Raw genomic sequence first — 14,071 nt, 5'->3', positions numbered from 1 at the left:
AGAGTCCAGTCTATTGGTATCACAGGTGCATTGTCCAAGGGGGCATAGGAAGGGGAGCAATGGCAGTTCAAGGTGGACAGGTTGACAGAGTGGGACACAAGGTAGACAATCAGGAGAGTCTTATTTCCTGGCAGGGGTCTTGGAAATGTTCTCTGGCTTCTGCCTGGATCGCAGGGACTGTTTGCGGGGTGGTTCTCCTTCTGCAGGGGGTGGGATGCTGGTGGCCTGTTGTTCCTGTGGCGGGCCTCCTGTCCACTAGCATCAGCGGAGGTGGAAGGCTGTTCATCGGTGTGACTAGTGTGAGGGGCCCATTGGTGTGCCACTGCCTCCCTCATGGTGTTGGCCATGTCTGTCAGCACGACTGCAATGGTGACCAGGGTGGTGCGGATGTCCCTCAGGTCCTCCCTGATCCCCAGGTACTGTCCCTCCTGCAGCCCCCAGGTGTCCTGCAACTTGGCCAGTATCTGGCCCAGGGTCTCCTGGGAATGGTGGTATGATCCCAGGATGTTGTGCCTGGGTAACCGACTGTCCAGCGGTCCCCGATGGGCCAGGTTGGTCATCCTGATCCAGGCATGCAGAGCTGCAGTCATCAGCTCTTCTGTGGGGGGACTGGATGTTGCTGACACCTCCTCTCCGGTGACGTTGTGTGGGGGTCCTGTGGGGATGTAAATGCAGTGTTATTGTTTCTGCGTGTGACATCTTGTGCATGGGTGTGTTTCCCTCTATGGTTGTTATTACCAAGGCAGCTTTGGCTTGTGTGATTTGTTATTTGGTTGGCTAAGTGATTGTCACTAGTGTGCATGCTGTGGTAATGGGTGTCCATGCAATGCTGTGAGTGGTGTCCATGCATTGTTGTTGCATGCAGTGCTGGGTACTGTGATGGATGGGTTGTGATAGGGGTGTATGGGAGGTGGTGGGGTGATGGGGTGAGGGTAGGGGTGGGGGTATGTGACGGCATGGAGGTAGGTGGATGAAAGTAGTAAAGATTTGACTTACCAGAGTCCAGTCCTCCTGCTATTCCTGCCAGGCCTCCAGGATGCATGATTGCCAAGACTTGCTCCTCCCATGTTGTTAGTTGTGGGGGAGGAGGTGGGGGTCCACTGCCAGTCCTCTGTACAGCTATCTGGTGTCTTGCAACCATTGAATGCACTTTCCCCCATAGGTCGTTCCACCTCCTCCTGATGTCATCCCTTGTTCTTGGGTGCTGTCCCACGATGTTGACCCTGTCCACGATCCTCCGCCATAGCTCCCTCTTCCTTGCAATGGATATCTGCTGCACCCGTGATCTGAAAAGCTGTGGCTGTACCCGGATGATTTCCCCCACCATGAACCTTAGCTCTTCCTCTGAGAACCTGGGGTGTCTTTGTGGTACCATGGATGAAGTGTGAGTGGTGTGTGTGAGGGTGTGTGGGGTGATGTGTTGGGGTGTGTGCTGTGAGGTGAGTGGATGGTGTATGGGTGATGGTGTTCTGTGGCTCTGGTTCTGTGGGTGCTCCTGGTGTGTCTCTCTCTCTCTGTTGTAAATTGTTTGTAGTGGTTAAGGGTTGTGAATAATGTGGGTGGGTGTTATATAGTGGTGTGGGTGTGGTGTGTGTATGTGTGTCCGGTGTGTGTAGTTTGAATTGTCCAATGTGGTGTTGTTTTGTTAGTGTGTGTGTATTTTGAGCGCAGTGGTATGTACCGCCAATGGTTTACCGCGGTTGAATGTTCGCTGCGGTGATTCGTGGGTCATAATGCTGTGGATGTAGTTCTGCTGGCATACCGGTGTGGGTTTTGGTACTGCCAGTTTATCACTGACCTTTGGGCTGGCGGACTTGTGTGTGTGTCTGTATAGTGGCGAATTTCTATATGTGGGTCATAATACGGGTAGCGGTATACCACTGCGGTCGCTGTATGTTGGCGGCAGTCAGCATGACGGTAAGCGGCACTTACCGCCAATGTCATAATGAGGGCCTTAATCTCTTCAGGAAACTCCTTGTCAGCCGAAAATCAGCACACAGCCTGCTGGCAATGACGCACAGCCATTTTGCGACTGAGAAATCGACACAAGCCGAGCCGGAACACGCAGCCTGACTTCCCGAGTGAAGAATCAACGCAGCGCCTGCCTTGCGGTAAGAAATTTGACTCACTGCCTACCAGATCGATGTACAGCTAACCGAAATGGCACAGCCCGACTTCACAAGTGAAGAACCAATGCAGCGCCTGTGACTTCTTCCCGCATGTCCATGATTTCCCCGCATCGACCCTGAGCGTCAAAAAGAACCCCGTATCACAGTGAGGAATCAAGACTGCGTGCCAGAAATCGACACAAAGCCCCTTGCAGCGGGAAAAGAAATGATGCATTGTCCGTGCCGCGTTGGAAAATCCGATACCCAGCCTATTTTTCCACGCATCTCCTCTTCTGTGGTCTCCGTGCATGTTATTTTTGATGAAAACCAGGTAATTTGTGTAAACAAGAGACAGCTGTTGATTTCTAAGATTTAAGACTCTTTTTAATCCTGCAAAAGTGATACCTCAACTTGTGCTTATTAATTCTTTATCGTTTTGACCTTAATTTAACCAGATAAATATTATATATTTTTCTAAACCTGTGCAGTGTATTTTTGTGGTGTTTTCACTGTGTTACTCTATGATTTATTGCACAAGTACTTGGCACATTGCCTTCTAAGTAAAGCCTGACTGCTCAGTGCCAAGCTACCAAAGGGTGGGCAAAGGATCATTTAGAGTGTGTGTGACTTACGCTGACTAGGATTGTGGTCCCTAATTGAATAAGGGTGTATACCTCTGCCAACTAGAGACCCCATTTCTAACACCGAATAAAGCTCTGTTTGGATTTGAAATTTGAAACTGAGGCTAGTTATGTGGTATGCTGTAGCATTACCAAATTAAGATAAGGAGACGCCCATTTAAATGGGGTGTCTGCCTATACCTTGAAATAAATGTATGCATCTACAAGCTCACATTCACAATTTCAGACCATGTCTCTGAAACTCATGTGCAACACCGTTCTTAACAAACAAAGTTTTTAATTATTTAATCATTCACAAAGCAATTTACGCCTCACAAGGGATAAGGGAAGCGTTTGCTTTCCTTTCACTGACTTCAAAGCAAGAGGATTATGTAACAATCTTGTTGGATATTGGGAAGGAGAAAGAAAATAAAGTTTTTTTCTAGCACACAACAAAATTTAAATGTCTGTAATTGAATTGTGCACATATTTCAAAATATATCAGAATCAGGAAACCACTAATGAGGGACATTTGTTTGTAATTGTGAAGTGTGGTAGAACCAATTATTTCAATATAACCACAACAAATCAATACACCAGGTAAAGCCATTTCCCCACTGTAGGAAAGTACCATCTTGCCTGGCATGTTATCCCCATTTTTACTTGTGTGTCAGTTTGTTTTTGCCTGTGTCACTGGGATCCTGCTAGCCAGGACCCCAGTGCTCATAGTTGTGGCCTATACGTGTTCCCTGTGTGGTGCCTAACTGTATCACTGAGACTCTGCTAACCAAAATCTCAGTGTTTTTGCTCTTTCTGCTTTTAAAATTGTCACTGCAGGCTAGTGACCATTTTTACCAATTCTAATTGGCACACTGGAACACCCTTATAATTCCCTAGTACATGGTGCCTAGGTACCCAAGGTATTGGGGTTTCAGGAGATCCCTATGGGTTGCAACATTTCTTTTGTCACCCATAGGGAGCTCAGACAATTCTCACACAGGACTGCCAATGCAGCCTGAGTGAAATAACGCCCATGTTATTTCACAGCCATGTTACACTGCACTTAAGTAACTTATAAGTCACCTATATGTCTAACCCTCACTTGGTGAAGGTTAGGTGCAAAGTTACTAAGTGTGAGGGCCCCCTGGCACTAGCCAAGGTGCCCCCACATTGTTCAGGGCAATTTTCCTGGAATTTGTGAGTGTGAGGACACCATTACACATGTGCACTACATATAGGTCAATACCTATATGTAGCTTCACAATGGTAACTCCGAACATGGCCATGTAACATGTCTAAGATCATGGAATTGTCCCCCCAAGCCAAATCTGGTATTGGGGTGCCAATCCCATGCATCCCCCGGGCTCCAGCATGGACCCCGGGTCCTGCCAAACTATCTCTCTGGGGTTTTCTCTGCAGCTACCGCTGCTGCAACGCTCAGACAGGTTCTGCTCTCCTGAGGTCTGGGCAGCCCAGTCCCTGGAAGGCAGAACAAAGGATTTCCTCTGAGAGAGGGTGTGACACCCTCTCCCTTTGGAAATAGGTGTTAAGGGCTGGGGAGGAGTAGCCTCCCCCAGCCTCTGGAAATGTTTTGAAGGTCACAGATTGTGCCCTCCTCGCATAAGCCAGTCTATACCGGTTCAGGGAGCCCCCAGCCCCTGCTCTGGAGCGAAACTGGATAAAGGAAAGGGGAGTGACCACTCCCCTGCCCATCACAACCCCAGGGGTGGTGCCCAGAGCTCTTCCACTGTGTCCCAGACCTCTGCCATCTTGAATGTAGAGGTGCGAGGGCACAATGGAGACCTCTGAGTGGCCAGTGCCAGCAGGTGACGTCAGAAACCCCTCCTGCTAGGCTCTTACCTGGTTAGGTAGCCAATCCTCCTCTGAGGGCTATTTAGGGTCTCTCCTGTGGGTTCCTCTTCAGATAATGAATGCAAGAGCTCACAAGAGTTTCTCGTCTGTTTCCTGGTGGTGCATGCTCTGAGGGCTGTCTGCCTTCACCCTGCACTGGAAGCCAAGAAGAAATCTCCTGTGGGTCGACGGAATCTTCCCCCTGCTAACGCAGGCCCCAAACGTCTGCATCACCGGACCTCTGGGTCTCCTCTCATCTTGACGAGAGTGATCCCTGGAACACAGGAGCTGGATCCAAGTGACCCCGACAGTCCAGTGGTCCTTCTGTCCAAATTTGGTGGAGGTAAGTCCTTTGCTTCCCCACACCAGACAGTAATCCTGTGTACTGCATGATCTGCAGCTGCTAGGGCTTCTGTGCACTTTTGCAAGGATTCCTTCATACACAGCACAGACCAGGTCCCCAGCACTTTGTCCTGCATTGCTCAACTCACTGAGTTGACCACAGGCTTCGTGGGACCCTCTTTTGTTGTGGTGAGATGACCGCTGTGCTCAGATTTCATGAATGCCTGTTCAAGTTCTTCTGCGGGTGCTGACTGCTTCTGCATAGGCTCTCTCTGTTGCCGAGTGCCCCCTCTGTCTCCTCCTCCAAGGATCGACCTCCTGGTCCTTCCTGGGCCTGGGCAGCACCCATAATCTTCAACCGCGACTCTTGCAGCTAGAAAGGCTTGTTTGCGGTCTTTTGGCATGGAAACAACTTTGCATCCTCCAGCACGCCTTGGGGCATCTACTATCTAAAGGAGAAGTTCCTGACACCTTCCCTTGTTACAGAATCTTTGGCTTCTTCCACCCAGAGGCAGCCATTTTGCACCTTCATCTGGGGTTTAGTGGGCTCCTGCCCCCCTGGACACTTGCGTGGCTCTTGGACTTGGTCCCCTTCCTTTGCAGATCCTCAGGTCCAGGAATCCATCTTCAGTGCTTTGCAGTCAGTTGTTGTCTTTGAGGAACCCCCTATCTCGACTTTACTGTCTTTCTGGGGTAGTAGGGTAAAATTACTCCTACTTTTCAGGATCTTGGGGTGGGGTATCTTGGACACCCTTAATGTTTTCTTACACTCCCAGCGACCCTCTACACACTACACTAGGCCTGGGGTCCATTTGTGGTTAGCTTCCACTTTTGGAGTATATGGTTTGTGTTGCCCCTAGTCCTATTGCATCCTATTGTGTTCTACAGTGTTTGCACTTTTTTTCTAACTGTTTACTTACCTGATTTTGGTTTGTGGGTATATTTTGTATATTTTACTTACCTCCTAAGGGAGTATATCTTCTGAGATACTTTTGGCATATTGTCACTAAAACGAAGTACCTTTATTTTTAGTAACTCTGAGTATGGTGTTTCTTATGATATAGTGCTATATGATATGAGTGGCATAGTAGGAGCTTTGCATGTCTCCTAGTTCAGCCTAAGCTGCTCTGCTATAGCTACCTCTATCAGCCTAAGCTGCTAGAACACTACTAATCTACTAATAAGGGATAACTGGACCTGGCACAAGGTGTAAGTACCACAAGGTACCCACTATAAGCCAGGCCAGCCTCCTACACCCACAATATCATTTTATGCTGTACATTTGTACCAGTAAAACGTTATGTGCAAATATAATGGTCAGTTGAATTGAAAATGTGTAGTCTGTAATGCCAGTGCACTACAATACTATGCATACTCCACTTTACGCCACTCCACTCTACTCTGCTCTATGCTATTCAACTCTATGCCACTGTATGACACTATATAACACCCTACTCTATAATACTCCATGCTACGCCACTCCATGTCACTCCACTCTGCGAAACTCCAAACCCTGACACTCCCTGACACTTCACTCTATGACACTACACTCTGTGTTACTCCAATCTACGCCACTCTATGCCACTTCACTCTAGGTCACTGTATGCTACTCCACTCCATGCTACTCCACGTTACACCACTCTACACCAGTACACTCTACACCACTCCAGTCTATGAAACTTCATTCTGCGCTATTTCACTCTATGACACATCACCCTACGGCACTCCAATCAACTCTCTATGCCACTCTCCGCCGCTCCAGTCTATGAACCTCCACACTAATTTACTTCACTCTATGCCACTCCATGCTGTGCCTCTCCATTCTTTGACACTTTACTCCAGTCTATGCTACACCACTCCACTGTATTCCACTCCACTTTATGGCACTTCACTCTGTGCCATTCCACTCTAATCCACTCTGTGACACTTTACTCCATTCTATGCTATGTTACTCTACACCATTCCACTCTATGACACTATATTGTATTCCATGTCGCTCCACTCTGTGCCCCAACACACTACTCCATATCACTACATTCTCCTCTATGATACCTCACTCCACTCTACGCTCTCCAATCTACGCCCTCCACTCTACAGCACACTATTCCACTCTATTCTGCTCCTTTGAATGCCACTCTGTGCCTCTTCAGCCTACAAAACTCCAGGCCACTCCAATCTCCTACACTCCACTCCACTCCACTCTATGCCACTCTGTGCTACTCTCTGCCACTCCACTCCACAACACTGTACTCCATTCTATGCAATTCTCACTCCACACTACTCCACTTATGCCACTCCACTCTACCACACTCTAGTCCATGCCACTTCACACCATGACACTCTAGTCCATTCCATGCCACTAACATTTGACCATGCTTGAACAGCAGCCACACCTCTGCGAACATGGCTAGACCAAACTGGCCAAGGGAGTAGCTTTTGCATAGGAGAGACCTACTGACTTTGCCAAGGCTTGTCTCTGTATCCCAGTGAACTTCTCCTCTACTCTCCTTTCCTCTCATCTCCTCTCCTCCCTTCACCTCCCCTCTCCCTCTTCTTCCTTTCGCAGTTTAAATGCAATTCATTTTTATAAATAATATACAAAATAAAGAAAAAATAACAACAATCAAAAATAAACATCCGTAGCAGAAGTATAAGACCTCAAAGATTTCATATTCACAACTCCAATTTAAAAAAAGCAGGAAAAGTCTCAGAATTTGGAGGGGTTAGATTTACTATTACCACTCTAATGTAAACATCAGTAGGGAACGTGTTGGACTTTGGAAGGGATAGATTTAATATTCCTACTCTAATCTAAATAAGAGGAAGGAAATTGCTGGAATTTGGAGGGATTCGATTTCTACTTCCCACTCCAACATAAGGAAAATTACAGAAATTGTTGGTCTTTGGGGGGGTTATCCTACTCCAATCTAAGCAACAGTAGGGAAAGTGTTGGACTTTGGAAGGGCTAGACTTACTAGCACTTGAATGCGTAGCAACATAAAAATATGAAAACATATTCACAAAAAAATACATGCATTAAAAATCAATACAATTTATTTTACTTAATGTAAAAACAATTAAGTAGTCAAAAAATAAATATAAAAGAAAATCAATACATTTAAAATACACATACCTCTTTACTGCTCAAAAAATAACTTTTAAAATAAATTACAAATAACAAACAATATTAAAATAGTAGTTAAATAAAACAAAATTTAAACAAAACACAAGCATATTTTTTTTAAAGATTTATTCATAAATACACTTGTCAGTGAATAGACAATGCAAATACACAATTTGTTGTCATAACAATTAATTGATTAAATAACTTGCCTAATTTGTTTAAAAATAAATATTTAAATTACATAAAACCACAATTCCTAGATAAATAACTTCATACCCTACTCTGCTACAAACCCACCAATCTTCTCCTAAATTATAATTAGTAGTTTAACTGTGGAAAACTATAATGCTACATTAAAAAATCACAAAATACACTAAATAATTAAAATAACAATCAATCACATTTTAAATAATTAATTACGAACTAAATATTTAAATACCATGAAAATGAGTTTAAAATAAAAAGCACTTATCTACAATTCAAATACATCATCACCCTAGTTCTCTATAATGCCAACAACCTGCTACTAAGTTATAAATGACTAATTAAGTGTACAAAAATGTATACTGCTTGTTAAAAATGTCTATACCAAAACAATAAAGCGGTTATAATAGTAACACCTCTAATTAATATGGTAACTGATGAATATTAAAATAATTAAAAAATATATTTATGACTTCTCTGGTCAACCTCTAAAGAAACTATTTTTAAGGCGCATTTGATGACTTTTTGTTCTGTGAGGCGTAATCAGTCCTTGTTCTGTTGTCAGCACACTGCCAGAGATCTTCCTTACAGCCACTACACTTTACAAATCACTTTTCATTCATTCATTCGTCCATTCGTTCATTTATTCATTCAGTGCAACTATGTCATAGTAAACTATAATTTATACAGCGTATTTAAAAAACTATATTATATACGTAAAAACAATATTCTTAACTTCTATATTCTGTACCTTGATATTTTTGGCTTTACAATATTTTTGACACAATATGCTTGCAAGTCATAATTTTTAAAAGAGATGCTTGTCATTCACCAGAATACCGATAACCCTTGTCACCACTCATGCCTTTATGCATTATTGGCAGCAGTCAAAGTAACAGAATAAAGGAGGGCAGCAGAAGAATGTTTAAAGACAGCCTCAATTTTCAGAAGTGGGCAAACATTAGAGGAGTATGAAGAATACTTTGAATGATGCCACTATAGATGGAGATGCAGGCCCCAACCTCTCTTCGTGCATCGACAGCACCTGCTACATTTCTAATGCAGTCGGTACACGTCATACGACAGGGACGATCAAAATGCTGGGGCCCGTTTTAGTTGAATGGGATGTAATGGCCTGATGACGTCCCAGCGCAGGAATGTTCCTGGTGGCTTACAAAAGAAATATTACGCACAAGTTTTGGTCTGGCCCATGGCAGAGGGACAGAAAGGGTACAGGGAGATAGGGTGGTGGGAATATTGTGAGCTCTAGCTTAAAGAAGTCAGTAAAGCATTTGATTTGGCACAACCGAAATAACTATTTGAAAAGTTAAAATACTTCATAAATTATAGTCTTGGATTGTGGTTCTTGGCACAGTACAAATCTTTTTCCACTCTTGTGTTTTGATTGAGCCACATGTAACAAGCTGACTGGACAGGTTTTAGCGAGAGAGAGCCAAACCACAATGGATAGAAGTGGATGTACCTCAACATAGAACTGCAATCGTTCACTTAAAGTGGCTGCTAACTGTACAGCAGGCCTGTCGGCCTGATCGTCTATGACATGCTACCTATTTCATTGCTTTGTGTGTCAGTATACAAACTGAAACCTACAGTGTGTGCCACATAAGATAATTTGCACTTCCACATAGTTACAATCCCCAAAGATCAAAAATAATGAAATGAAAACTGAATAGCAACTAAGATTGTGAATGTCAAAGTGATGTGCTACTAGCTTGGAAACAGCTCCAGATTGTGGCGGCTGGCACACAATTGCTTGGATATTTTATTTTTGACTCTAAGAATGTTGGAGATCCAGTTTGATTCAATCTGTCGTTGTCTTAGGGTTGGAGTGAAGCCAAAATCATACTTGGCAAAAATGTTCAAACCAGCCCCGTGCTGGAGGCTGCAACTAAAATGGTACCACGGGGACACCCACGGGTCGTGGTAGCCCATCCTGCCCTGAAAGCAGCCCTGCTCGAGTGTAGACAACCAGACAATACCAAAGTGGACTTCTGGCCAATCCATCAATGCTTTGCCTTTCTACCCAAAAATTCAAGGATAAGAGAGAAAATGAGCAGTCAGAGTAGGTTCAGTGCAGAATAAAATAAACCCACCAATCTGTAAACTCTTTAATGCTCTCTGTGTTATGGTAGTTTAATCATATTTTATGTTTCTTTCTAATAGGCTACTCCAAGAGCACCTATGAAAGCATTCAGACAAGAAGAAGAAGAAGCTAAAGTTCGTCCATACTTAGGCCGCGTGGATCCAGGTAGTGTGCATGCCCAGATGTTTCAAACATGCTGATTTGTGGCGGCTACTAACTTTGCCTGAGGTGTGCCTGCTGCAAAGCACATACTCTAATTCAAAGGACTGGTTTCAATAAAAGGGTGAGAATCTCCTTACAGAATATGAACCAATCACTTCCTGACAAAGCCAGTGTTATTAGCTTTTTAAGTGGTTTCACCAATTTTATATTGTATTGCAATTGCATTAATAAAGTGCTTCAGACAGGATACCAAAGTTAATTGGTGGAATGGCAGCATACTATACCATGGAGGAGTGTTGGTTGAAGACTGCTGAGCTTCAGTGTTGCCAACGTGGAAGGGTTTGGTGATGTGCACAAGTGACCAAGGTGGTGCTCTTATAATGACTTAGGTAAGAGTGCTTAAATGGGTGATGAAGGGAAGCCACTTGCATATTGAGGGATGTGAGGCAGGTAGTTTATATTAGGTTGGTGAGGGATATGATGCAGGTAGTTTATATGAGGTTGCAGCTATGTCTTGTTAAAAAGGTGTGGATTATGATTGTGGTGTATCTGTCAAACCTTTTGGCGTCTTACACTCTGAGCAGGGAAATGCCTTACTCATGTCACTGTGACTGTGTTGCTGTGATTGTGTTGCAGTGAGCATGTTACTGTGATTGTGTTGCTGAGATCATGCCGCTGCACTTAAGGACAGAGTGGAATGACGTTCTATGGGAGCTAGCTGTGTATGTGAACTTGCTTGCCATCCTAAGCAGGGAAAAGGTTCAATTTCTCTAATGAATTTTAGTGGCAGGGCAACAACCTACAGGAATGTACTGTAATACAGGCCGTCTTGGGCAAAGCTCTTTGGAGCCCACCCAGGGCCATGACAAGCCACTCACAATATACAGGAAGCCATGGGAGGTTCTCTGAAGAGTCCACTGAGTAAAGATAGAAGAGCAGCCCACAGGAATGCACTGGATATAAACTCACAGTGCAGATTATAAACATGCTTTACCCAGGAGCAACCGAAGTGCAATCTAAAGTGATTCTCTGGATAGAGTGAATCAGATTTTCAAGTTCACATCTAGGTGTGCAGACCAACATAGATAGAAATTAAAGTAGACAATTTGTGAATGATGAAGATACGCAGGTGTTTTATTCATAAATCACGGAGCCATATAAAGCATGAGAAACAGCTGGACAAGATCTCTTCACAAACAAAGAACAGGTACATTACAGGTAGCAACACTGCAAGACTCCATCACATACAATGAATAGTTACAGGGCAAGATCAGGTAGTGCAAACTATTTCTTCATCTTGAGCATTCTGAATGTCTCACATTGGAAGAAATCAAAGTGGGTTAAAAAATGAAGGGGCTGTGGAGAGAGACAGAGGATTATTGGATTTTGGATTCTGGACCTGCGGAAGGACTCTCAGAGTACTGCCTGCTGCTTGTAGGAAAGTACCATCTTGCCTGGCATGTTACCCCCATATTTCACTGTATATATGTTGTTTTAGTCTATGTGTCACTGGGACCCTGCCAGGCAGGGCCCCAGTGCTCATAGGTTTGTGCACTGTATGTGTTCCCTGTGTGATGCCTAACTGTCTCACTGAGGCTCTGCTAACCAGAACCTCAGTGATTATGCTCTCTCTGCTTTCCAAATGTGTCACTAACAGGCTAGTGACTAAATTTACCAATACAAATTGGCATACTGGTACACCCATATAATTCCCTAGTATATGGTACTAAGGTACCCAGGGTATTGGGGTTCCAGGAGATCCCTATGAGCTGCAGCATTTCTTTTGCCACCCATAGGGAGCTCTGACAATTCTTACACAGGCCTGCCAGTACAGCCTGAGTGAAATAACGTCCACATTATTTCACAGCCATTTACCACTGCACTTAAGTAACTTATAAGTCACCTATATGTCTAACCTTCACCTGGTCAAGGTTGGGTGCAAAGTTACTTAGTGTGTGGGCACCCTGGCACCAGCCAAGGTGCCCCCACATCGTTCAGGGCAAATTCCCCGGACTTTGTGAGTTTGGAGACACCATTACACACGTGCACTGTACATAGGTCACTACCTATGTACAGCGTCACCATGGTAACTCCAAACATGGCCATGTAACATGTCTAAGATCGTGGAATTGTCCCCCCAATGCCATTCTGGCATTGGGGGGACAATTCCATGATCCCCCGGGTCTCTAGCACAGAACCCGGGTACTGCCAAACTGCCTTTCTGGGGTCTCCACTGCAGCTGCTGCCAACCCCTCAGACAGGTTTCTGCCCTCCTGGGGTCCAGGCGGCCCTGGCCCAGGAAGGCAGAACAAAGGACTTCCTCTGAGAGAGGGTGTAACACCCTCTCTCTCTGGAAATAGGTGTGAGGGCTGGGGAGGAGTAGCCTCCCCCAGCCTCTGGAAATGCTTTGATGGGCACAGATGGTGCCCATCTCTGCATAAGCCAGGAAGGCAGAACAAAGGACTTCCTCTGAGAGAGGGTCTAACACCCTCTCCCTTTGGAAATAGGTGTGAGGGCTGGGGAGGAGTAGCCTCTCCCAGCCTCTGGAAATGCTTTGATGGGCACAGATGGTGCCGATCTCTGCATAAGCCAGTCTACACCGGTTCAGGGATCCCCCAGCCCTGCTCTGGCACGAAACTGGACAAAAGAAAGGGGAGTGACCACTCCCCTGACCTGCACCTCCCAGGGGAGGTGCCCAGAGCTCCTCCAGTGTGTCCCAGACCTCTGCCATCTTGGAAACAGTAGTGTCTGTGGCACACTGGACTGCTCTGAGTGGCTAGTGCCAGCAGGTGACGTCAGAGGCTCCTTCTGATAGGCTCTTACCTCTCTTGGTAGCCAATCCTCCTTCCTAGGTACCCAAACCTCCTTTTCTGGCTATTTAGGGTCTCTGCTTTGGGGATCTCACCAGATAACGAATGCAAGAGCTCATCAGAGTTCCTCTGCATCTCCCTCTTCACCTTCTGCCAAAGGATCGACCACTGACTGCTCAGGACGCCTGCAAAACCGCAAAAAAGTAGCAAGACGACTACTAGCAACCTTGTATCGCTTCATCCTGACGGCTTTCTCGACTGTTTCCAGGTGGTGCATGCTCTGGGGGTAACCTGCCTCCTGTTTGCACCAGGAGCTCTGAAGAAATCTCCCGTGGGTTGACGGAATCTTCCCCCTGCAACCGCAGGCAACAAAAGACTGCATCACCGGTCCTCTGGGTCCCCTCTCAGCACGACGAGCGTGGTCCCTGGAACTCAGCAACTCTGTCTGAGTGACTCCCACAGTCCAGTGACTCTTCAGTCTAAGTTTGGTGGAGGTAAACTGCATTGGTGGGTACCGCGTGATTTGCAGCTGCTCCGGCTCCTGTGCACTCTTCCAGGATTTCCTTTGTGCACACCCAAGCCTGGGTCCGGACACTCTAACCTGCCATGGACAACCTTCTGAGTTGTCCTCCGGGGGCATTGGACTCCCTTTTGTGACTTCGCATGGACTCCAGTTCACTCTTCTTCCAAGTGCCTGTTCAGGTACTTCTGCAGGTGCTGCCTGCTTCTGCGAGGGCTCCCTACAT

At 45.6% G+C, this 14,071-nt stretch overlaps 1 protein-coding gene across 1 annotated transcript in view; it reads left to right on the top strand.

The window, feature by feature from the left end:
• LOC138300803 (SPARC-like) overlaps nt 1–14,071 on the top strand; it is a 695,108-nt gene that overhangs the window by 303,266 nt on the left and 377,771 nt on the right. The window contains exon 3 of the mRNA XM_069240576.1: nt 10,434–10,518. Coding sequence (XP_069096677.1) covers nt 10,434–10,518 — 85 coding nt within the window. The remainder of the gene's footprint in view (nt 1–10,433; nt 10,519–14,071) is intronic.

The sequence above is a fragment of the Pleurodeles waltl genome, chromosome 6 (assembly GCF_031143425.1).
Source record: "Pleurodeles waltl isolate 20211129_DDA chromosome 6, aPleWal1.hap1.20221129, whole genome shotgun sequence".
Classification (NCBI taxonomy): Eukaryota; Metazoa; Chordata; class Amphibia; order Caudata; family Salamandridae; genus Pleurodeles; species Pleurodeles waltl.
The sequence above is the reverse complement of the archived record's forward strand: the minus strand, read 5'-3'. Positions and strand labels throughout refer to the sequence as shown.